Below are 24,019 nucleotides of genomic sequence, written 5' to 3' on the forward strand. Positions count from 1 at the left end.
AATTACTCAGTAAAAGAGGAAATGAATAGTAGTGATCCAAGATCTTGGACACACATTAAAGAAAAGCGAGATGCCTCAAAGAAAGCTGGATGTGATTCTTGAAGCCAATGGAGTTTTATGGTGGAAAGTGTTAAAAAGACTTCATTACAGTTTGCAATCAATATTCATTCCTGAAAATTCAAATGCTCTAAGAGGACAATTTAATCTGACTGATTGTAACAAAAATAGGAAAAAGGAGGAAGGATAAGGAACACAGCAAAAATGAGATTTAAAACTTAAATTTAAAAGTATTAGAGGTTATACTGCAAAAGGAATGTGTTTAATGGTAAAACAAAAGAAATAGAGAAGTAATATTCCATATAAAAGAGCCTGACATTGTCTTTAAAATGTTCAAAGCAGACAGTGAAAAATGCGAGGGATATAGTTTGAGAACTCCGGAACAGAAATTGTGTTCTAATAATTGAGGAAGAATGAATCAGTATCAATAATCAGTTATTCAAAAAGAAAAATCAGCCATGAAAGGGTTTATCTGTGTGTTAGAGGAAGCAAACAGACATCACAAACAGACTCTGACCCTCCATCCACCTTGCAGCCTAGCAGGCACTGAATATGACTGTACCACCCTCCAGTGTTATAGGCATGAAGTTAGACCAGTGGTGGTGAATGTATGGCACGTGTGCTACAGCAGGCTGTTTGTATCACTGAAAGCTCTGAAAGGTTTGCCATCACTGAGTTAGGTGCTTTATATTTTCTTTTATAATCATGACTACCCTGAAATTTTTAATACCCATTATAGGTGTATTAAATTGAAGTTTCAAAGAAGATGTGTGCTTTAACTAAGATCAACCCAGGTGATTAAGTGACATGGGTCCAACTAACACTAAAGAAAGCCTCCCTGGGCTTGCCACCTAGGTCTTAGACCTGCCATTTAAGAGAATATTGGGATCTCAGATGCTTGTGATGAACTCTTCCTATATATGTTTATATCAGAGTAATAAGCCTATAGAAGTACGTGGACTGAAATTTTAGATTGTTACTCTGTATTGTGAGATTTTTAAATTTGGCATTATTTCCTTAATCCATGCTGCTTTGCCTGGTTTATTATGGAATGAATGCCCCCAGCAAGCTCCCTCAAACAGCTGTTTGAAAATGTGGAAGTTAGACTTGTTTCCTGGGGAAGGAGATGGGTTGAAGGATGCGAGGAAAGAGGGAAGACCAAATTTGTCAGGCCCTCAAATGAGAACCTGCTTCCTGTTCTCGGTGCCTGGTAGCAACTGACATGACATTACCAGGGGAAACTCCCTTCAAGTGGTGAACGCATAGAAGGTCTCCACAATTGTTTTAAAAATACAGATATATTTAATAACATGAAAACTACCTTCTTAGACTGTGGTAACTTGGGAAGTAATTTTGTTGTTTGTCTATTTATTTGTTTTTGCCATACTAGGGACTGAACCCAGGGTCTTTGCTCTGGGCTACATCTCTAGACCATTTTTATTTTGAGACAGGGTCTCACTAAGTATTCAATTGTACAGGCTAGGCTCAAACTTGTGATTTTTCTTGCCTCACTAAGATTATGGGAAATGAGTTATTGAGTGCCCTAAAAGATAATTTCAGTGAGGGGTAATTCTCTTTTCTAATGGTAGCTAGGTGTTATGGACTGCTTAATAGGCATAGTGCCTGGGATAAATACTGTATACACTCTGAATGACCCTATTATTATTATTACCACTTTATGGATGAGGAACAAAATAGGTTGAGGAACATGCCCAAGTTCACACAGTGAATAATTGAGAGAGCTTGGATTTAACCAGGCCTTAACCGCTACACTACATGGCCTCTGTTTCTTCCCCTCTGATAAAAATGAAAACTTTTTTTTTTAGATAGTGTGGGAATGAAAGGCAGATGTGTAAGTAACCTTGACTTTGGGTAATTGGTTTCAGGTTTATCCCATCCTACTGTTGGCCGGCTCCCAATCACAATTTCTGAGTGTTCCGTGAGTCTTCTTATCAGAATCTTTCTCCCTCCTTGCCTCGAAGCCTTTTCTCTTAACTGCCCCCACCCTTGTCTTCTACTCTGGCTTGGTTGGCATTTACTGCTTTGGCCCTATCTCAATCCGTTTTTTACTTCCTCTCCTAGTAGTCCAATCTGCATTTACCACCAACAGCCCAATGTGACAGTGGAGAGTACAAGAAGGCAAGATGACCTTGACAAGCCTGAATAATGTTTCCATCCTTTTTAGAATAAAAAAGAGAGAGGGAGAGAAAGGCTCTGTACCTTCTTTTGTTCTTTGTGTTCAGGAAAAAACCTAGCTGGAGACTCAGAGGCAACTGTATCTGGCAGCCTTTCCTGAAACGGGAACAATCACACTGAGGAGGAGAACGAGGTGGGGAATCCAGATCAGAGTCAGTGTCAGGGTTGACTTGGCCTCATTCCCTGAAGGACCCATGCTTTAGATCCCACCCTCTGCTTGGCAGAGGCCACAGCCACGGTGCTTACGAGGCCCACCCTCCACATAGATCTCCTTTCCTTTTCATTACCTGCAGGAGGAGACCCAGCTTTTGGAGAATGTTCTAAAATAGAAAAAACATTCTGCTGCTTTAAAAAAGATAATTCCATGTCTCATCTTCTGCTGATGCATATGTAGAGTAAATTATTGTGTCAGATTTCAGGGGAGAGAAAAGAGCTCTAAATGGACAGACTTGTTCTTTTTGTCTTGACTTGGAGAATATACATTATGGGAGGATGATTTTATACCTAGAAAAAAATGTACTAAATGTTTTACTAATTCTGTTTTGTCACCTATGGAATTTTAGTATTCTTGAATACCTTTCCCCAAACTCACTGCATTTACTAAGCATCTGCGGCTTGATCGTAACTACTACTTTGCTAGCCTCAGCGCTGGCTCTCCTTAGAGCCTGAAGGTTCCAAGGGTGCTCTTTTCTTATACTCTTCCTGCCGAGACATCTAATTCAAGTTACAACCAGTGTGACATATGAACAAATTGAGTTCATTAGGTTGGTGGAAGATTCATCGTCCTCTTGTTACCTGTAGCGTGTACCCAGGTAAACATCCAGAGCTCAGCTGTATCAACATAGTTAAAACCAGCCCTCAGGAACCAATGGAATTCGTAAGTCAAGGGTCCACTGTACTTTCTCATGAGGGGTTTTGAAGTATGAGCTCTGAATGGCTAAGTAATCAACGAGAAAAAAAAAAAAAAAGAAATAAATGAGGACCGCAAATCTGTGTGCTCTGCCCCTACCCTCTCTTTCTATTCTTTAAACGTGTCTTCTTTACATCCCCTCAGTGTTGGCCATCTTTTAGCTCAGGACCTGTCCTTACATTGCAGAGTCCTCCCCCACTGCCTCTTTAAGATCCCAGCTGCCCCTGCTGAAGATCTCAGCTTTAACTTTATGTCCTCAGAAGGCCTCGCCTTGACCAGTTTGGCTCCTTGTGAAGTTAAATTCCTCCACGGGACCCTGGACGCCCCCAGTGTGACCCTTCTCACATAATAAGTTTTTGTGAATGTGAAAATAAAGGATTCTCTAGTTATTAAATTAATCTGTGCAAGGAAAAATGGAAACAAAGCCTTTGTAAATAGGGAGGGGTTGAGGGGTTGAAAGGAGGCAGGGAAATGGGGAAAAAATGAGAACCAAGATATATCACATAAAGATTCCCAATGATGAATGTAACTGTGTTGTATACCTAAAATGCACCAACAAACAATGAAAAAGAAAAAGTTAATCTGTGAACTGAGTCTCACTAACAGCCTGTTTTCTAGAAGGCAAGGCTTGGAAGTTCTATAATTATATATTATATATGCTCTGAGCATGTCTTTCTTTCCCCGATGGTCATTGTAGTAGGACAGAAAAAGCCTCACGCACCACAAACCTTGCATGTTACCAAGAATGTGTGATGTGGAAAACGCCACTCTGGCTGTCACTTCCACTGTGACATTTGCCCACCTACCTCACGTGCTTACTCGGGGTGAACATCCCCTGGGGGCTGCAGCTGTGAAAGATTACATGGGCAAGGGATACCACACACTGGCTTTTCACCTTATTGAGGTATTGTATAGCACAACCTTAGCTTTTCCGTGTGGTTTCAGAAATTATCTCCTCAGTCTTTAAAAGGCAGGTTATTCAAGCGTAATGTTTCATAGTTAATATTACAGTTCACTGTCTTTGAATTGATCTGTCCCAGGGAGGATCCCTCAGGGTGTGTGTGTGTGTGTGTGTGTGTGTGTGTGTGTGTGTGTGTATGTGTATGCGCACACACACACATACCCTTGTGTATTTGTTCACAGTGGTTAACTTCCTTCTGCAGACCTGGAGCCACATGTCTTATGATGTGGTTAACACTCTGTGTTCTGTGGTAATTGGAAAATTCTTGACTTGGTTTCCATAAGTACTGATTGATTTCACCAAGCCATTTTACCTTTCTTCATCCCTTCCTCTTGTGACTTTTAGAAACTAACAGTTAAATCTCTATCCAGGTATCTCAAAATGTCTTAATTGACAACTGTTCCATGTCAGGAGCAGCTGGTATTTCTGTGTCTTTTCCAGATGGGAGTCAGTGAAGATAACTGACTTATCTGATTCTCTTAATTTCCTTGAGGAATTAGGTTTTCCTTTTTCTTCTGTGCACCAGGCCTGGTGACTTTCCTAGCCTGACATTTACACAACCACACTTTTCCCATATGTTTGTGACTTCTTAGTAACATTCTGTACATCCTCCTGTTCAGACCTGGTTAAGATGGAAGTTGGGGCTTAGGAGTGGGACCAGGCAGAGTAGGATGGAAGGTGGCTGGCTGTAATTGTGTTTTCTTGGTCATGATTTTGTGATGTTGCTTTCCATTGTGGAATCTTAAAAGTTTCACATTTGTACTGCTTCTTACTCTGTCAAGAACAGAAAGTTTCTTCCCAGCATTGGCAAACATAAAGCTACTGTGAGCTTTGGGCAAGGGTCCAGGCCTTTCCAGAAAGCCTCCCTCCCTGGCATGCTCAGAAACACTTTGCCGATTAGGAAGCAGGGGTCTGCCTTGCATTTTTTCATGCTGCTTGTGTATGTCTTTCCCTTCTTTTGTTTTTTCTTCCTCCTCTTTTGTGGTGATGAATGCTTTTTCTGGCAAATTCAGTATGTGGGTTTGCAGTGAATTTTCAAAGCCTCCTTAGGTTGAGTCATTGTCACAGAGGGCAAACTGAGATTACCAGAGCTAGTTGAAAGCGTCAGACTCAGGAGGAAAGAGCATGTGCCTATAGGCAGGTCTGACTGGGACCACAGTTCTTCTGAACTCCCTCAGGCCTCCAAGGCTGCAGCTTTCCATGGGTGTGGATTCTACAAAATGTGCCCTGCAGAACTCACAGACAGACAGAGATGTAAACATGGATGCACTTTGTATACTTGTAATTGTGAGAACCTGAACATTACCTAAATATCTGCCTACTGGGAGAATAATTGAAATTAATTATGATACATCCATGCCATGAAACACTGTAGTCAGGAGAAACTGTGAGGTAGATCTAGAAGTAAGTGGAGAAGTGTTTATAACATCCTGCTCGAGAAAAAACCATGTCAATTTATATACCTGTTATTTTTGTGGTGTCACGGATTGAACCCAAGGTCTCCTTACTGAGTTACCTCCTCAGCCCTTCTGTTTTTTATTTTTTATCTTGCTTAATTCCCCATACCAGGGCCAGGGATTTAGCTCAGTGGTTCTGCTGCTTGCCTGGCAAGTGCAAGGTCCTGAGTTCAATTCCTGATCCCCCCTCCAAGAACAAATTCCCCATGCTGGGCTTGAACTTGGTTTCTTCATGCTTTGGCCTCCCACAGTGCTGGGATTACAGATGTGTGCCACCATGCTTGTCTTTTATATAGATTATGTATAGTCAAATATGTGTCTAGAAAGGATGTACTCTCTGTCTAGAAAAGTCTAGAAGGATATGCTCCAAGCTATTAATAACAGGTCATGGGAATGGGAATGGCATTAGAATAAAGGGTTACTTGTTAGATTTACTATTTTAGTAATAATGACTTTTGAAACTTCAAAATTAATAATTATGAGCAATTAAGAAGTAAATGATATATTAATATCACCGATTTTTATGTATACTTTGAATTTCAGTGTGAGAATTCTTTTAAGTTATGAAACCTGTAAGGGTCATTAGGTTGTCTAATTGTTAGACCAATGATCCTTTTTACTTGTATTGTATAATGTGAATTACTGCCACTCCAAATTTGTGATTTCACAGTATCATTGGAAAAGATCTTTTCACTGACATTCTCAGTGAGTGCTAGGAATTAAATAACTCAATTCGTCCTTCTTTTGACAAGTGCACATGTGCTCACTGGTAGGAATCAGCCTGATGTGTGAAAATACGAGGTTCCCCCATGTTCTGGTTGTCTGTACTCTGTCACCCATTTAGGCATCTATCATAGTTCTCAGCTCACTGCTGATTAGAAAGAAGGAAATTGTTCACAGAAAATATCATAATCCTTGTAAAAATGAAGTCTTAGAACAACATTTTCTTTAATTCACAATATTTGGTTTTGGTGAAGAAAAGAAAAATAATGAATACAATTATTTTACCTGTGTTTTCAATTAATCTCACAGCCCAGATTACTTTCTTCAAGCTTTCTGTAAATAAATGAATTTTTTTTTTTTTTTTTTTTTTTTTTTTAGGTCTCACTGTATAGTTGAGACTGACCTGGAACTCACTATGTAGTCCAGACTGGTCTTGAACTCACAGCGATCCTCCTGCCTCAGTTTCCCAAGTGCTGGGATTACAGGCGTGCGCCACCATGCCTGGCTAAGAAATGAAATATTTTTAATAATTTTATTTAATCTGGATAAAAATTTCAAGTATTGAATTATTTCTGTGACTTTTATTTGATGGTCTTATGTCATCTACTTTTGATCTAGATAATTGAATCCCCAATGTCTTCTAGTCCACCATCAGTGAAAGAATTACGTATATAGTCAGGAAGACATTTGACCCATCGATTTTCTGTTTGCATTTTGATTCCAAAAGTTAAGTGTTGAATGGGCTTTAGTCATATTTATTTATGCTCTGACTGTAGTTCAGCTTTTTGGCGTGAATGTCATATATACCTATGAAAGCCCGAGCTGCAGTTTCATATATATGAATAAAATTGACTTAGTCTAGTTATAGCTAATTGTAGTACAGTTAGATAATAATGGTAATTTAAAAACTTGCAAAAATCTTCTTGACTGAAAAAGTTTGGTCAGATAGATCTGTAGCTGACACAGTATTGCCTGTCAACAATAGATGCACGGATTAGTGTGCAGCCCCTGCCACCATCAGTGAATGTGTCTTGGCTGTGCAGGTACTGATTGTCAGGGAGGCAAAATATCTGTTCTTCTCTGTGGAACGCAACCCATCATGTGCTTGACTCAGAAGTGTCAGGGAGTCTTTGAGTATGAAGTCTAGGACAATAGCACTCAAGCTGTTGTGTCCTTGTTGTCATTCCTGCCTCTTCCCATAAGTGAGGGGCTGCCCCATACCTGGAGATGACACCCCTGTGATTGGGCACCGTCTAGAGGAGGCTGTGCACACACTATGACCCTGTTCGTGCTCTGGAAACTTGTTTTGCTCCAAGTGGACCCTGCATGGAGCCTGTGACCCAAGGAGCTTGAGAGGAAATCATCTTCACAGTGGTTCTCCTTATCAAAATTTTCTCCAGTAGCTTTCAAAGATTTAACTTCTCTACCCTACTATTTCTCCCATTTGAAACATTCTCTTCGTAATTTGAGAAACAAAGGATAAACAAAAGGATAGGTGGACATTTCTGGTGCTCACGGTGAAGGTCTGGTGAGCTTTGTAAAATTAAATTTATGCATTTATCTTTTCTAAGCCTGGGTGACCTCCTGGTGCTCAGCTATCTCCTGAAGTATTAATGGAGTAGGTTTTGTGATCTTTGATTTCGGAGTCCAGAATTGGAAACCACGCAGTCCTATTATGTGTAGATTGCTTTGAACTCAGGGCTCACTATATCTTCTTCTGCCTGTCTTTTTGTGTGCTGAATGGGTTTTTCCAAAGTTTAGGTCTTTTGTTTTTTTTTTAACCTTATCAGTCTACACCATACCTCCCCTTCAGCCACTGCTGAAAATAATAAAGCTTGTTTTGAAATGCTTAAAATTCATTGATATTTCCAGGAACCCGTAGGGGAGTTATCTGTTGACTACCTAACCGTGTTTTCCCCAGTGTACACACCCAGAATAGGCCCCAAGTGCAGGGCTTGCTTTGAGCCCCACAGCCTGTTGGTTGTAGTGATTCTCCATTTCTCTTTCTCAGCGCCATCGCGTCAATCCTGAGGGCCTGGCTTGACCAATGTGCAGAAGACTTTCGAGAGCCACCTCACTTCCCTTGCTTACAAAAACTGCTGGATTATCTCAAAAGGATGATGCCAGGCTCTGACCCGGAAAGGAGAGCACAAAATCTTCTTGAGCAGTTTCAGAAACAAGAAATGGAAACTGACAGTGAGTACTTGTTGGTCACAAGGAAAAAGCTAGATTCTGATTCAGCACCACAAAGGTCCCCCCTATGCAGGCTGGACGAGGAACCCTAGGACTCAGGATGAACTGCTAGAAAATCAGTGTGAGTATAAAATTATTGAAGTGCTAATTTAGAGCTTTAAAGTTTTAGAACAAAAAAGGGGATGAGAGGGATTTTGAAGGCCGCCTGCTCTAGCGTCTTCATTTTATAGACAAAATTGAAACTGGTGCAGAGGAGTTATTTCCTAGGATTTCTTTTGTTAGCAAGAAGAGGGTTTCCTTTCTGATTCCCTTGTCAGGATGTGCCGTGCTCAACCTGAACTTGCTTTTTATTATCTGCCTAATGGTTCATCCTGCAATCAAATACAAACCCATCATAAACAACCACCCCTAACTAGCAGGCACGAAATTAAAAGCATGATTTATGCATGTTTGGAAATTTAACAGTGAATTCCATTGACCTGTACAATTAATATGTGTTAATAATTATAATAAGTGGTTTATCTTGAGAAAATTTAGCCCCCTCCTGTCCTTACAAAATGGTGGAAGGTATTTCTCCTTCATTGTAGAAAGCACCACTGTTATGTGTCCCCCAATACCACTGTCATTTAGCATCTCTAATGACCTCATCAAAGGAAGTTTCTGAGGCTGTTTTTTCCTATTTGAGGAACTGACCTTCTCTTTTCAAGGACAAAGGAAAGGCCCCCACTGTAGGTCATGGGGTGCTTGGAACTATCGGGCTTTGTCAAAAATAAAATTAAAGGAAGGGTTTGGTCAGGCTTAAAGCGTGATGTTTGATCCCTTTGCTGGAGAGCTGGGTGATGGTTGCCATGGTGGCTGACCCACTTGGAGCCTGGGACAGACATTTCCCAGAAGCAATGCCTGGTTTCCTCAGTGAGAGAAAGGAAACGAGTCCTCCACGCAGATAAAAGAAGCTGCCTGGATCCAAAGAAAATACAGTAACCGTAAATGTACACATTACCTGTTGCATTTTTTCTGTATGGGGGATCACAGGGTGGGGGAGAACGATTGCGTCATTAGAAGCTGCCCGCCAAAGGCTTTGTATGTCGGATGACCTCATCTGCCTGCAATGCTGGATACCAGGGGCATTTCTCCAGCTGCGGGCCTCAGTCCCCTCAGGGCCGCCCCTGGCTTTGTGCTCCAGTGGAAAATGCTGCTGGAGCCCAGCTCTACCCACTGGGACTGCCCCTGGCTCCATGCCTAATTGGGGAACCCGTGGGACCAGTCGTTCCTTGTCACCGACCCAGGGCCTGGAAGGCAGAGCCCCTTTGGCAGGCTGAGGCAGAGGAGGTGGAGACTGCCTGACTTCACCAAAACTTTCAGACGATGCTCAAGAATGAAGCTTTTTCTAAGATTGGAAAATTTTAATCAAGAAAGCACTAAACTCTGCTTATTAAGTACAGGAGTCATCATTGAAAAGGAGTTTTAGGAGTGTGCTTATTTTACCCACTCTCACTTGGGCAAAAGCAAGCTTTCCTCTATTTTCAAAAGTAAAATTGTGCTTTACTCTTTGGAAGACAGTTGGAAGCAGTGAAGGCATGGACTAAGCCGCAGAGAGAAAGGAATATCATGTCATCTTCACACACACCGGTATTCTACATGCATATTGTACTACTGTGGGTGTTTATTGAATGAATGAATGAGATGAAACCTTAGCACATGCACCTCTTGGCTAAAGTGGCCAGCCTCTGCATTGCTTTAAATATATTAGGATATATTTATATAGCAGCTGTCAAGAAAAGTGACAGGCACTTTTTGAACCTTTGTGTGGGACCCCAAGTTTCTTATTTCCCCACTGACCGAATGAGTTACCAGAGTTGTATGGAGGAAAACTGATGAAATCAGACTTTTTAACATCCTCCATATCGTGGGGTTTTTTGCCTGTCTTTATTAACTGGTACTTGCTTTGTATCCCAGACTCAAGGGACTCTCTGTATTTTCCAGTTGTAACTCAATCCCATTCACATCAAGACCTTCAACTCTGGGATCAGAGGCCAACCTTTACGTAACACCCCTACCACCAGAACAGGCTTGTACCATGTGGTATCCTAATAGGGAGGGTGTAAGGCCCATTCTCAATACCCCTGTCCCCTAGGAAACTTAGAAAAAGCCACACCAGCGTGATCCAAGATGTCTAAAAATGTCTTCCATTCTACAAAGAAAGCAAAAAAAAAAAAAAAAAAAAAAAAAAAAAAAAAAAAAAAAAAAAAAAAAAAAAAAAAAAAAAAAAAAAAAAAAAAAAAGCTTAAAACATTCTGGGGGAGTAGTGACACACGGATTTAAATTTCTGCCAGGATATAATTGAGTGCAACTAGAATTTCCCTGGGAACAGGTTGGGCAGGAAGGAGAGTGAGGAGTTAAGGGGCATGAGGTTGGAAAATGACCCAGGAATTGGGGAAAGGTTGCACGAAAGGGAGGCTGGGGATGCCAGTCTAATTTTGTTCATTTCTCATCTTTCCAAGTTGAGACTGGAGGGTCTGTTCCAGGTGCTGGGCTCTTCAGTTTTTTACTTGAAGTTCTAGGTAGTAATTTTCTCTCACCTTTTTTGTGTAATTTGCTTCTAGTTATGCTTATCTATAATAAGGCTCAGATGAATCTAGTTTAAATCTATTCTACTACTTCATGTATACCTCAGGTGAAAGCTAAAAATACCTGAATTTTTTTGAGAATGCTAAACATTTTTGAGAATTCTGAGGGCTTTGTCAGCATTTCTGATGCTTAAATGTCCCACCCCACCTGTTCGAGGCCTGGGCTGCTTTCATGCCCAATCCTCCAGGCTTCTGGCTCTAGGTGATCCAACAGCTAAAAATGCGTGGTTGGCATGTAGGAATTCGCTGGATTAGTGCTGTAGTCTGAGGGTGACGGACATGAGTTCTCCCCTTGAATGTGGGCCCAGCTTTGTTTCTCCAAACTTTACCTAAACTGTCCTAGAAATGGTTTGTTGAGTGACAACGTAAGGTCTAGGAAGTTAATAAAGAATTTGAGGACTAGCAGAGACTGAGCCTCCCTTTCACTCGGACTCGTTGTGTTTGCTCCCTGTCCCTGTGGGTTTCCTGCAGGGTTAGCCCTCTTGTTCTGATGTGAAAGGAGTCCAGTTTGACTCTGTAAGAAAAATCATGCCTGGCGCACCCAGTTACTGATTTCTTCTCTCCGTATGTGAACAGATGGGCTTCCCAGCACCATCTCCTTCAGCCTGGAAGAGGAAGAGGAAGCAGAAGGTGGAGGGCCAGCAGAATTCACTTGCTTCTCAGAAGATCTTGTGGCAGAGCAGCTGACGTACATGGACGCAGTAGGTTTTCTTCATCACTTTTTATTTTTTATTAGTACGTGTTTACAGTACATAATGATTACATTCCTCGTGGGGAATTGATCACATATATAACACATCTTAATTCTTTTTTTTAAATCCCCTTTCCTTTTCCTCTCCCTCCTGATCCCCTTCCCATTTGAAAAAGATCTATGTCCTTGTTTCCTTTTATCTTTTATTTTGCTCCTTTAGATTTAAGCTTGTCTGACTTATTTCACTTAACACCTGATCTCAAGGTGCATCCATTTTCCTACAGATGCCTCGAGCTCATCCTTCTTTATGGCTGAGTAGTACACCACTGTGTGTAAATACGTTTTCTTTCTCCATCCATCTGTTGGTGGACATGTAGACTGCTTTCAAGGTTTAGCTGTTGTGAATTGTGCGGCTATAAACATAGGTATGCATGGATCCCTGCAATGTGGTGTTTTGAACTCTTTTGTGAAGTTAGAAGAAGAATAGCTGGGCCAAATGGAATTTGTAGTTTGAGTTTTTTGGGGGGAATCTCGATACTGATGTCCACAACTTTGTTTGTTGGTTTGTTTATTGCTGTTTTGAGATGGGGTTTCACTATGTAGTCTAGACTGGTTCTGAACTCACTATATAGCCCCAGCTGTCCTGGAACTTGTCATCTTCCTGCCTCAGCCTCCTGACTGCTGGGATTACAAGAATGTGCGTCCATGAGCTGAAAGCAGCACCTCTTCTCCTTTTTCCTATGTGCTTCCGCTTAAAATGGGGGGTGCTGACAATACTAGTGTCCCAGAAAGGGCAGTGGGATAATGCAATTGGAGCCTTCTTAAATACTGGAGACAGGCTGTGCCTCTGAATGCAGCGTTAAGACATTACTCGAATCAATTCTCTGAATAATTCAGGCCTAAGCTCTTCTTGCAACTTTGAGTGAAGACGCATTTGGCTTGGCGCTCATGTCACAGAGGGAAATAAGAATTCTAATCCTAGTGAAACAAAATCTGCCCTGTTCCATGGGTATTTCTTTCCCTTTAGACTCGTAAATATTTCAAGAGCTCAACTGTTTATTTGGAGGATTGTACAGGGTCAGAGTATGAGTTAGGGTAAAATAAATTCATTGAATCCACATGTGACTGTGTCTGGCAGCTCATTTCCCTGTGTGTTTCCTGTACTTTTGAAGTTTGAATATTGTTGTTAGCTGTACATATTTGATTATGTCAGTCACATCTCATAGCTCGATATTACCTGGTAAATATTGTTAAAGGGACTATTACGTATTAGGAATTACCACAGTGGTTGTAGTGCTTCTGTGCTTATTTTTTCTTTTCTTTTTTGTGGTACTGGGGATTAAACCTGGGAGTGCTGAGCTACGTCTCAGCCCTTTTAAAAATTCTTATTATTGTGAGACAGGGTCTCCCTAAGTTGCCTAGGATGGCTCTGAACCTGCAGTCCTCCTGCCCTAGCCTTCACTGTAGCTGATATTACAGGTGTGGGTCACTGTGTCCAGCTGCATTGGCTTACTTATGAGAAAACAGTATTGAAAGTGGCAGTTTCCATCTAATGAACATGAAAATAAGTATTAGAAGCAAATTGGTAGTCTGTGTAAGTAAATTCTAGTGTTTTCCCTTCTATGTCCCATGTTGGATTGTTATAGAAATGAAAATTTGATTAAGAAACATATTTTTGGTTGTTGTTTGCATGATTGATAGATAATAGGTATGAGGAAAAGAGATAACTTTTTATTATAATTTTAAGGGAAAGTCCTGGGAACCAGGTTTCAAATCCCTCTTTCTTTCTTTTACTGTGTGTTGTTGAGCACTTTTTCCTTTTGTATGCTTCTTTCTTTATTTATTTTAAAGAATGGGAAGCAATGACCCTGATGGGGTCAGTTTTCAAGTGGTCAGAGACATCTGTTTGCCTCCTAGACAGTTCATGATTGCAAGTACACAGGACATCCTAGATATGATTTTGAGGTCAAAATAACCTTAAGCACTTTTTTTGGAACAAGAGATATTGTTTGATTTTCCTTGCAAGACAGGTAAGTCAAAATATTTTGGGTCATTTAAAGTTTCATTTGGTCATTGTGTTCTGTTTGCTCAGTTGAGTAGAGTTAAACAGTTCATGTAGGCTTTTCTGACCTATGAATATATTAATTATTGACCTTTGTCTATTGAAATGAGCACTGCAAGGCAAATTAACTAGAAAAGGATTATTCATCTATTCACAAAATACCGATTTCCAGATGACCTCGCTGATATGCTTTGCCATATGAAATGTGCGTGTTGTCGTTAACGTCAGTTCCTCTTTTGTTCCAGCAACTATTCAAGAAAGTTGTGCCTCACCATTGCTTGGGCTGCATTTGGTCTCAGAGGGATAAGAAGGAGAACAAACATTTGGCTCCTACAATCCGTGCTACCATTTCTCAGTTCAATACCCTCACTAAATGTGTGGTCAGCACCATCCTGGGCAGCAAAGAACTCAAGACCCAGCAGAGAGCCAGAATCATTGAGAAGTGGATTAACATTGCTCATGTAATTATCTTTCTAAAGATAGTTTTTGCATTTAGCAGGCATTGGAGACCATGCCATCACTCTGTTTAAATGGTTTAGCTGTTTGGTTGAAAGGTAGTGAGAAGACCATATATGCAAGCCTAATGGGTTCTGTTGTTGTTGGTCTAAACTAAGAAAACAAGTTGTCTTTTCACCTTGAGGGCTTATGTATTTCTCCTCTTAAAAACAAAAAAAACCCCGAAAACTGGTCTCTTCACTTCTTCCCACCTACGGTCCCTACACTGCTGCTTCTCCGGGAAGACACTCCATCTGCTTTTTCCTTTCTATCCACCCCTGACTCCATGTCTGCCCCATGTTCAGTAAATATAAATTCCTGGTCTGTGTGTCCAGTAAACTGCTCTCCATCCCAGAATGATCACCCATACATGTCGGTAGCACTGGGATGCGTTTCATATTCTGTAGATTTGCACAGATGGTCCTTCCTCACAACCCTCTCTTTTCTAGTGGACTGAGATATCTCCACAGATCTCACACTAATCTGTGGACTTTCCGAGGGCCTCACAGTCAGAGGGGAGTAGTCTATTCTTAGACCTGGGTTACATTCTGCTGAGGGTCAGAGTCTACTCCCTTGGATTAATTGCTTACATGCCAGACAACCCTCCCTTATCAGCACTGTATGTCATGACTGAGAAAATGACAGCATTCAGTTAATTGATCATATATTTTTTACATAAACTATTATATATAGACTATAATAGTATGTATTTTAAAGATATAACAGTCTAGAACAGAATTGACTTGGAACTACAGGAGCAACCCTTAATGGAATTACCTCAGCCTGGGCAGTAGTGGTGTTGACTATCTTAAGTGCTGGATAAGTGGAGAAAAGAGAAGTCATTTCTGATCAGGGTGTCAAAGAAGAAATGAGGTGATGTTTGAATTTGGTTCTGAATGATACGATTTTTGAAACTTGAGGATCAAAGGTTTTTATAATTTTTTTTCTATATAAGAGATTACATCAGCAAAAATTCTGAAAAATAATTATTATGTAAATATTCTATTAGTTTGTGTTCTGGACTATTTGGGTCAACCCTTAATCAAGAGGTATTTTGCTTTATATCCCCTTAGCTATATTTTTCATTAAGCCTCTCTCTTGGGCACAATGCCTAAGTTTTTCACATTCTCTTGTTGTTTTTGATTAAACATAATTATGCCAAAGAATTTGCCTCATTTTGAGTATTTAAGTGATGTATTATTATAGACTTTTTTGTATATAAAAAAGTGAAAAAGAGTAAAAGTTGCATAAACAACTTACATTTCTCCTATTCTAAATAGAGCTTGTTTTCCATCAAGTGGCTCCAAAGAAATTCTAATGGAATGTAATAGTAGAATAGAATTTCTCTTTCTTTTTCAAGTAATAAGAAAGTATTTTTTCAGTAAATACCACCACGTTTAGAGCTCTGTGCCTTGAAAGCATATGGCTTATCCACCCCAAGTCTATTTGACTACATCTGTGCATATGACAAAGTGTGGCTCAAACAATGACTTGATCCAAGTTAAATATAGGATGTGCATTTAGATAATAATGAGAAATATACAATTTGAATAACTGGACGTATACTCCAGTTCCTATAGTATTCGTAACAAAGCCAAGAGTTCTCACCTTTGGTGATAATAGTTTTTAATATTGAATATGTTGTGTCTTGAAATTGTACAGGGTGACTTAAGAAAATAATGAAACCCTAAAAAAATAAAATGAAATAGTGAAACCCTAAGTGTTCCTGCCAAGATTTATTTTACTATTTGCATTTGTCACAGTTGGATCTATTGAATAGATGTTTGAAAAATGATAATAATTTTACATGGAGAAAATATTTCTGACCTAATAAGGGTATATTTTCTTGGACTGGCCGTACTGCTGCATTTTTACTTTTGCATCATATCTTCTGGAAGCTGCCTCCTTTTCTAGAAGTGGGACCAGATGCCTTTTGTACTCCTTGAAACCCTTCATTTAAACCTTTCTAAATGATGAGTTCCCTATGTTTATTACAATTGGCACGATGTATCTGTGCCTGAGTCCATTTAATTATTGCAGGTTCCTGATGTTTAGCACATAACTCTGGGTTCTGAACCTTTGTCGAACCGTTCCAGCTGGGTTCTCTTTCTCACCCTCCCTCCCTCCTGTCCTCCTCCTCTCCCTCCCTCTCCCCTTCCCCTTCTCGTTTCTTTGCCCCTCTCCGCTCTCTCCCTTCCTTCTCCTCTTCCTTTCCCTCTATCCCTCTTTCCTTCTTCCTCTCTCCTCTTCCACCCTCCTTCCCCTCCTTCTTTCCTTCCAAATGAGGAGAGCCTTGGGGCATTTTAAAGAGATGGGCGTGGCTTTTATAAAATACATTGGCATTTGCTCTAAAGAAAGTGATTGAAGGATTCCTTGGCATAGTTTCTCGTATCCAGATTTTGGCACGCTAAATTAGAGAATGCTGTGTTTCCTTTCTAGTCCGGATGAGTACGACTTCATGAAATGAACCTTGAACTGATTTGCATTTATGCCCAGCCACTCTGGGACATCTTGCCCCAGATGTTCTCCCTGAAGCCCAGTGCGTACTCACTCAGTGTGCTCAATAGTAATTTGTGGGTGTGTTGCACTGCCATATGCCTGTGTGGGAAGCGTCTCCTTTGACACAGGAATAGTCTGCTTGCCTCGTGTCGCTCCATGCCAGCCAAGAATAGGACCCTCTCCCTGACTCTTGCTGTCCTTGCTATTCTTTGGGCAGGACTTTAACTCCAAGGTCACTGACTGCTGATACTATGGCCTTGATTCTTATAGTAGCGTAAGTGTAAGTAGGGAGCCTCTGTCCTTAACCAGAATGTTTCCTGTTCTCTTTCCATTTTGTTTTTAAATACTGTCAAAATGAATCTTAATTTAAAAGCCCTAGTTATTTTGGAAGCATTGAAGTACCAAGGTGTTTCTGAATGTTTATGAGTGCGGTACAAGCCAATTTGAAACTAAATGAATGTGTATAAAAATATTCCCCCTTGGCTAAGAGCATAAAAGCCAAAGTTCAACTTGTGGTGAATTTTTACTGCCAAGTTACATACACCTCCCAGGACAAGGATTGGTCATGAGATGTTTGATACCATTGGAACTCGAAGTGGCTGTTGCCCAGTTCCGTTGTGGGTCTAAGGATACAGTGATCTTTCATGTGTATTTTTAGGGCATGTGTGTGCTTTCCACAGAAGAAAGCTGCTTTCTCTAGCCTCTCTCTAGGCTCACCTCCATTCATGTTTTTACGGGGAAAGCTGGAAACTATAAAACTGTAACAACAGCGCAAAAATATCTTAAAGGGAGAAAAACAAACACATGGTGCCAAAATCTATAAAGTGTTTGGGTGACTGGGGTGGGAGGAAGGAGCCACTTTTTGATGTCCAGTATTTATTCAGCTGCCTATTTAGTGGTAAGAATTCATAGCAGCTGTGATACCTCTAAAACAGGAAACAACCGACTCACTGTAATATTGATATTTAAATGCCTTTTATGTCCCAATCACTCCCCGTACAGGAATGTAGAATCCTGAAGAACTTTTCCTCCTTGAGGGCCATCGTTTCAGCACTGCAGTCTAATTCCATCTATCGCTTGAAAAAGACCTGGGCTGCCGTCCCAAAGTAAGTTTGCAAAGTGTCTGAGTGATTCATCGCCACATCAGTGCTATGGGTCCTCATTATCATGTGATGGGAGAGGCATAGTCAAAGCCCTCTCATTGTTTCAGGTGATGTGCATCTTACACATAATCATCAGTGAGTTTTGAGCAAGGGTGCTGCAGAAGTTAACCCCATTCTCAAAGTGCCAAGCCAAGATTGATTGGTTTTGGGGGATGATTTGAAGGATGTGCTTATTGCTTGCGTTTTGAGGGATGAAGGACTGCAGTTTGCCATGACTTCTGGTTGTTGTTCAGCCTCATTCCAAAGCCCGAGGCCATTCCAGAAGGTGAGGCATCACCCGCACAGCTGTGGCATTAGTGCTGGATGTGCAGCAAGAAACTGTTCAGTCCCTTTGTGCCTCCGTGTATTAGAAGCTAGTTTAGAAATTATATTAAAACTACATGATCTTATATTAAAAGTTTCTTAGTGATGTTAAAAACCCTTGAATGTTCCTTCCATTCTAGGCAACTGATAAGAAATTGTTCACTGGCCATGTTCTGGGCTGTTTTTCTTCATGTTTCTTGTTGCAGCCTTTAGAACCATTGGCAATTTATTGTCCTTATGATCGCTGTCTTCCACTTCTAGAACTTCGTTTGTAGACCAGAGACCTTTTTGCACAGGAAGGGAAAGAGGAAGCAGGCTTAGTACCACTCAGAACAGATTTAGAGGCTGGGGCTTGTGTCACAGATACCAAGTAGGCTGGCTGCGTCCAAGTCTCCCTGGCTGTGAGGCTATATCAGGGGAGGGAGTGTCAGTGTCTGTCAGGGGAGAAGCTAGTTTACTCCCCAGCCAAGGCTGTTGGGTGGAAACAGTGAATTTGTCCTCAGAGTGGAAGGCCTAGGAATTCAGTTTCATCAGTTCATTTGTTAACCCCTAAGGGATTGACGCTCCTCACACTTGCATGAGACCCACACTGGCAAACAAGAGTCTCATAAATGTGTGCTGGAGAATGAGTGCCAGACTATCCTAGCTTACTGATGTATTCAAGGGATAGTCTATTTCAGAGGGGCCACATTATTTCTGGAGAGTTCTTTGACAAGTTAAAAAAGGAAAAACAGTGGATGATCTTAATACTTCATGTGACAAAAGCCACAGCCACTTGGATTCCAAAGCTCATACTTTGTTTATGACACCATTATCTACAGGAAAAACCTGGCAGATAGGCTTTTCAAAGCTCAGTGCAATTTTCTTGATTATCACTCTTTTCTTGGGTCCTAAGGTGACTCTGTGTGAAAGAGATTAGTTGATTCTCCTCTAGACACATATCTTATAAAAGATACGGGTTGTATACAATCCCTCGATAATAGTCCCTGGGAAATACAATGGGACAATCAGAAGCATAGAGTGTCCTCCTTCTTTACAGTCACATCTCCTCTCCTCTCCATTCATCACCGCTTCCCCACCCAACAGTGGTATCAAAAGTATGGGAGTAGTCGGGTGGTACAATTTCAACCTTATCTCATTGCACTGACAGGCAATCTGATCTCATTTTTTGGGTGGTTATTAGTCAGTTAGTGTCTTCTTTCGACAGTCACCTACCCTGCCGAAGACTTCTTTTCTTTTACAGCAAGTTTGGGGCCCAAAGACAAGTAAAGATAGTAACAAGGCGATGGATCTTTTGTAAATGGGAAAAGGACCAAGAGAAGGAGGGAAGGGAGAAGGAGATGTAAAAATATTTGAAGGGTGTGATGTACACGTGCCAACTCCCGGTGATGAGTGTAATCGTTGTGTACTGCAAACGTGTCCATACTAATACACATTTTTAAAAATGTGAACAAAATGATGAACCTATATTTTAGTCTCTGTGGTTGCCATATAAGAAGGTCCATTCTTCCAGCTGACCTTTTAAGTTAGCGTTTAAAAACTTCTGTTCATCACGTCTGGTTTGATTCTTAGCTCATTGGCTAGTTTATATTTTAGCAAGGATGCTGCTGTGTCCCAGCTCCTTAGAGAAGACACCCGTCAGCTTTCTATGCTCTCCATTGCTAAGTTTTAGGCACAGGGTCACGATATCTTATTTGGTTTTAATTTCCCCTATAATCTTTTACATTTCAGCTTTCAGTAGACAGAGAAAATACCTAAGTTATTTCTCAACTTAGAACTACATGTAATTAAGTTCCTAACGATTTTCTGTAAAATATAAGCAGCTTTAATGGTCTTCTTTATTATAAGAGCAATCTCCTCATTGTAATGCAAGTAAGTCCTTTAGGAATGGCTTTTTCATGATGATGAGAATATTGCACATATAAGGCTCTGGCCCCTAATGATTCTTTGCCTTCGGCATCATCCACTCTGTAGCCTGGGAAGGGTGTGTGGAGGCCAGCAAGAAGCTCACGGAGATAGAGGGGGATACAGTGAGTGCAGGACACTGGGTGCTTCGCCCATGGCATGCTTCTTACCTTCACAGCAGTCCTCCGAGGGTGTGATAGCGTCCATTGTGCAGATGAGAAAATGGACGCTCAGGGAAGTTGAGCAACTTGTCTGAGATCGCTGAGGAAGTGAGTGGCAGAGCGGAGATCTGTCCCTGACCTCCACCTTCACCCTCAGCTGCAGAGCCCATTCTGATTCCACAGTTCTCTGACTCAGGGTGAGAAGCTGGACAAAACTGGGGATGCTATCTCTGAGACGCTCAGAAGTTTCTGGTGAAAATTTGGGCAAACCCTTGGCCTTGGCAGCTTCCTGTGTAAAATTAGGGGCCCGGCCAAGATGACCTCTTAGTTCCCATTTGGCTCTGTATTTGTTGCTAAGGTTAAAATAAAAACAAAAACAAAAAACAACTCACTGAAGAAAGCATGTCCCAGTTGAATAACTTAATGTCACAATTGATGCTTTTTTATGATATCATGCATTGTTAGAAAACATTTCTCTTTATACAGATAGCCATGTTTACCTTTTGAAAAAGCATATTTGGGGGGAATAAAAGCCAATTCTGACAGCAAAACATTCTTCCATTGCTGTAGGAACTGAAAACAGCTACCCCGAAGATGTCTGAATTTTACTCTCTCCTTGTTGTTAATATTTCCTTAATCCTTCTTCATAGGGACCGAATGCTAATGTTTGAAGAACTTTCAGATATCTTCTCAGACCATAATAACCATTTGACCAGCCGGGAACTACTGATGAAGGTGAGGCCCAGGGTGAGAGAACCGGGGGCACTGCTGATAGCTTCGAATTCCATCCCAGGGAGGAGTAGCTCAGGGCTCCCTAAGAGCCTTCTGTTCTGCAAGAAAGCAGAATTTTCTTCTTTTCTGCATAATCTAGGATACATGGGGTTGAGAACATTCAAAGTCCATTTGAGTTCTCACCTTCTAACCTCTGTAGCTTCCCTATTAAACAACCAGATTGTGAACTTGTGTTCATGTGTGTGCTTTCTTAGCATGCTACTTTGCAGATACCAAGAGCTGGCAGCTAGGTGGGTAAGGGTCCCAGAAGTACCCTTCTCAGCAAAAAACTAGAATAAGAGGCCAGGCCTGCAATGCCACATCCTTTATTTAGACCAGGTCGCACAATCTTGTAGTCAGAACATTTACTGAACAATCAAGTGAGTGGTGATTTCTGACCTGTACGCTAGGCAAAAGTCTAGCTTGGCTCATTTTTCCAAAAAACATGTTAAATGTCTTATGTTTATAAAGGTTTGAACTTGCCTCTAGAAATACGAAGATAGATCCTTTTAGGAGTTCTTCCGTAGTTGGTGGCTAGAGACACTAAACAATAAGTAGTATTAAGGAAAAAAAAAAAAAAAAAGCCAAAAAAACAGACTGAGCAATCACCAGAAGGGAGTTAACATAGACCAGGCACTATCTTCTATACAGTAAGTTTTAAATTCTTGTTTTGCAAATAATCCAGACTCTCAGAAGGAAGCATTACACCTAGTAGAGGGTAAACTAAAATGTAAATCCAACCTGATGGGACTCTAAAACCTATGCTTTTGTTATTTAGGGATTAAACTGTTTCTTTTGACACCTTGGGAGTAAAGGGCATGGTAGATGGGGTCCAACTTCATAGAGGAGGGAAATGGATAAATTGATAATTTAGCATATATTGGTTGTACACTTCTTATATGTTAGATATTGAAATATAACCATATTGATCTACAGCTCTCTGATAATAAGGGGATTACAGCCTTATGGGAAGGCAGAAAAGTAGACAATTATAAAATAGTATGATATGCTCTAGCATAGGGGAATCCCTGAACTGGTAATTTGAAGATTTGGTCCTTGTCTTTAGTCTCCATTTCTGCAGCTTGGAGGCAGTAATGGCAATGGGTCTATTGCCTCACAGAATTGGTTTGAAGAATGATTGCAGTAAAATACGTGAAAGTGCTATATAAATGTAAGTGATTTGTAGTATTTGGTAAGCTATATACATGTAAAAATAAAGTGTGCATAACAAGTGAAAATGAATAAATTATAAGCTTCACATTTGAGCTTTGGGACACTTGAGGTAGGAACAAAGGTCAAGTGGAGGTGGGGTTATTAGGAAAAGGCATCCATTTGATGACTTGTCAGACTCCAGTGTCTAAAACTCGTAGGTTAGTCAGTCCTGTGAAGGTGCCTATTATAGTTTTCATGACTGTTTTCCTAAGTTCTGCCCATCCTTCACGTCTTTGTGTGGACTCCTGTTTTTTCTTCCTCAACACTAAGTGTCCCCCCGTTTGGACAAGGAGAAGCTCACCATTCCTTCGTCCTGGCACTTACCACGTGCTCTATGGGAATTGCCTGTGGACTTGACCTGTCTCCCTGCAGACCTGTAAGCTTTTTGCAGGCAGGCACTGGATATATCTTTTGTTTCTTTTGTATCCTTAATGCCTAATAGAGTGCCTGGCTTGTAGTGTGTGTTCAGAAACTATTGTTTGACTGTGTGAATTGATGGATCTTATCGCTCACGTGATTTTAACAGTGTACCCACTGTCCATCTTTCTTGGAGTGAATGATACGAGCAGGTCAGTTTATGCTGATGTCTGACTTTGGACTGGGCTCCTGAGTAACTGCACATTTAAAGATTGCTGAGATCATATTATTCCTTGCTTCACGTCCCTCTGGATTTGCAGACTTTAAATGGAAACCCAGCTGGCTGGAAGGAGATGGCTCAGTGATCTCCCTATTTGCAGTAGAAAGCTAGACTAGCTGGAGCCACACATTCAAATCCCAGTAGTCCCCAGTCATCCTTCCAAGGTAGATAAATTGAATGCTGTGCAGATCATTGCCTGGTGGCAGTCTTTTGGCTGAAGCCTTAGAAACAAAGCTATTTCTGGACATTAAAGATCCCATAAACCTTTTTTAAAATATAAGAATTTACCTCAGTACTCTAAGTGAAATTTCTTATATATGGCTCAAATCCCAAAGAAATGAAAAACTTGGCTATGATTTCATGTGGTCTGTACATTATCATTAATGGTAGTAAAATGATTTGGGCAGACCACATGTACAAGCAAGTCCCTTTCCTGTCATCTTTGTTGATCATTCTTCATGTAAAGTGTATAATCCTGTGTGTAAATTAACAGCACAGCTGTAAAAAAATTGAAATCAAAGCATTTAAGTTCTCAAAAGAACCACTGGCGGGGGGAACTACTGACTGGGCTCTGTTTCTAATATGTTACTTTGAGACTTCTACTGATGTGTTGTTAGGTACTCTCAGTTTTAAATGATCTCTCTTCTACATCTGGGTAAATTTTTTTTGTTTGTTTTTGTTTTTTTGTACCAGGGATCGAACTTGGGTCCTTGCGCTTGTGAGGCAGGTGGCAGAACCACTGAGCTAAATCCCCAGCCCAACATGTAAATTTAACAAGCTGATTCTATAATATGGTGGCCCAGACAAGATAATAATTAGCAAAAATCTGTGGTTTGCCTTTTAACTGTTGGAAAAATATTTTTATTTCTTCTCAAAGATTACCTAAAACCTGTTATATCCTTTTGATTTTGGAAACTTAGCTAATTCTGAGAAGGCGAATTTCCCATGGATTTCAAAACAACAGGAAAGAAGACTGTCACCAAATTGTCTTGGTTC

The 24,019-nt window shown here is 40.7% G+C and overlaps 1 protein-coding gene across 4 annotated transcripts in view; it reads left to right on the plus strand.

Moving 5' to 3' along the window:
- Positions 1-24,019, plus strand: part of Rgl1 (ral guanine nucleotide dissociation stimulator like 1) — a 260,886-nt gene that overhangs the window by 210,478 nt on the left and 26,389 nt on the right. For all 4 annotated transcript variants that reach the window (XM_010640560.2, XM_033762134.1, XM_010640562.2 and 1 more), the window contains 5 exons: positions 8,316-8,500; positions 11,701-11,825; positions 14,123-14,338; positions 17,874-17,977; positions 21,054-21,138. In XM_010640560.2, coding sequence (XP_010638862.1) covers positions 8,316-8,500; positions 11,701-11,825; positions 14,123-14,338; positions 17,874-17,977; positions 21,054-21,138 — 715 coding nt within the window. The remainder of the gene's footprint in view (positions 1-8,315; positions 8,501-11,700; positions 11,826-14,122; positions 14,339-17,873; positions 17,978-21,053; positions 21,139-24,019) is intronic.

The sequence above is a fragment of the Fukomys damarensis genome, unplaced genomic scaffold (genome assembly GCF_012274545.1).
Source record: "Fukomys damarensis isolate Sample0158 unplaced genomic scaffold, DMR_v1.0_HiC HiC_scaffold_11, whole genome shotgun sequence".
Taxonomy (NCBI): Eukaryota; Metazoa; Chordata; class Mammalia; order Rodentia; family Bathyergidae; genus Fukomys; species Fukomys damarensis.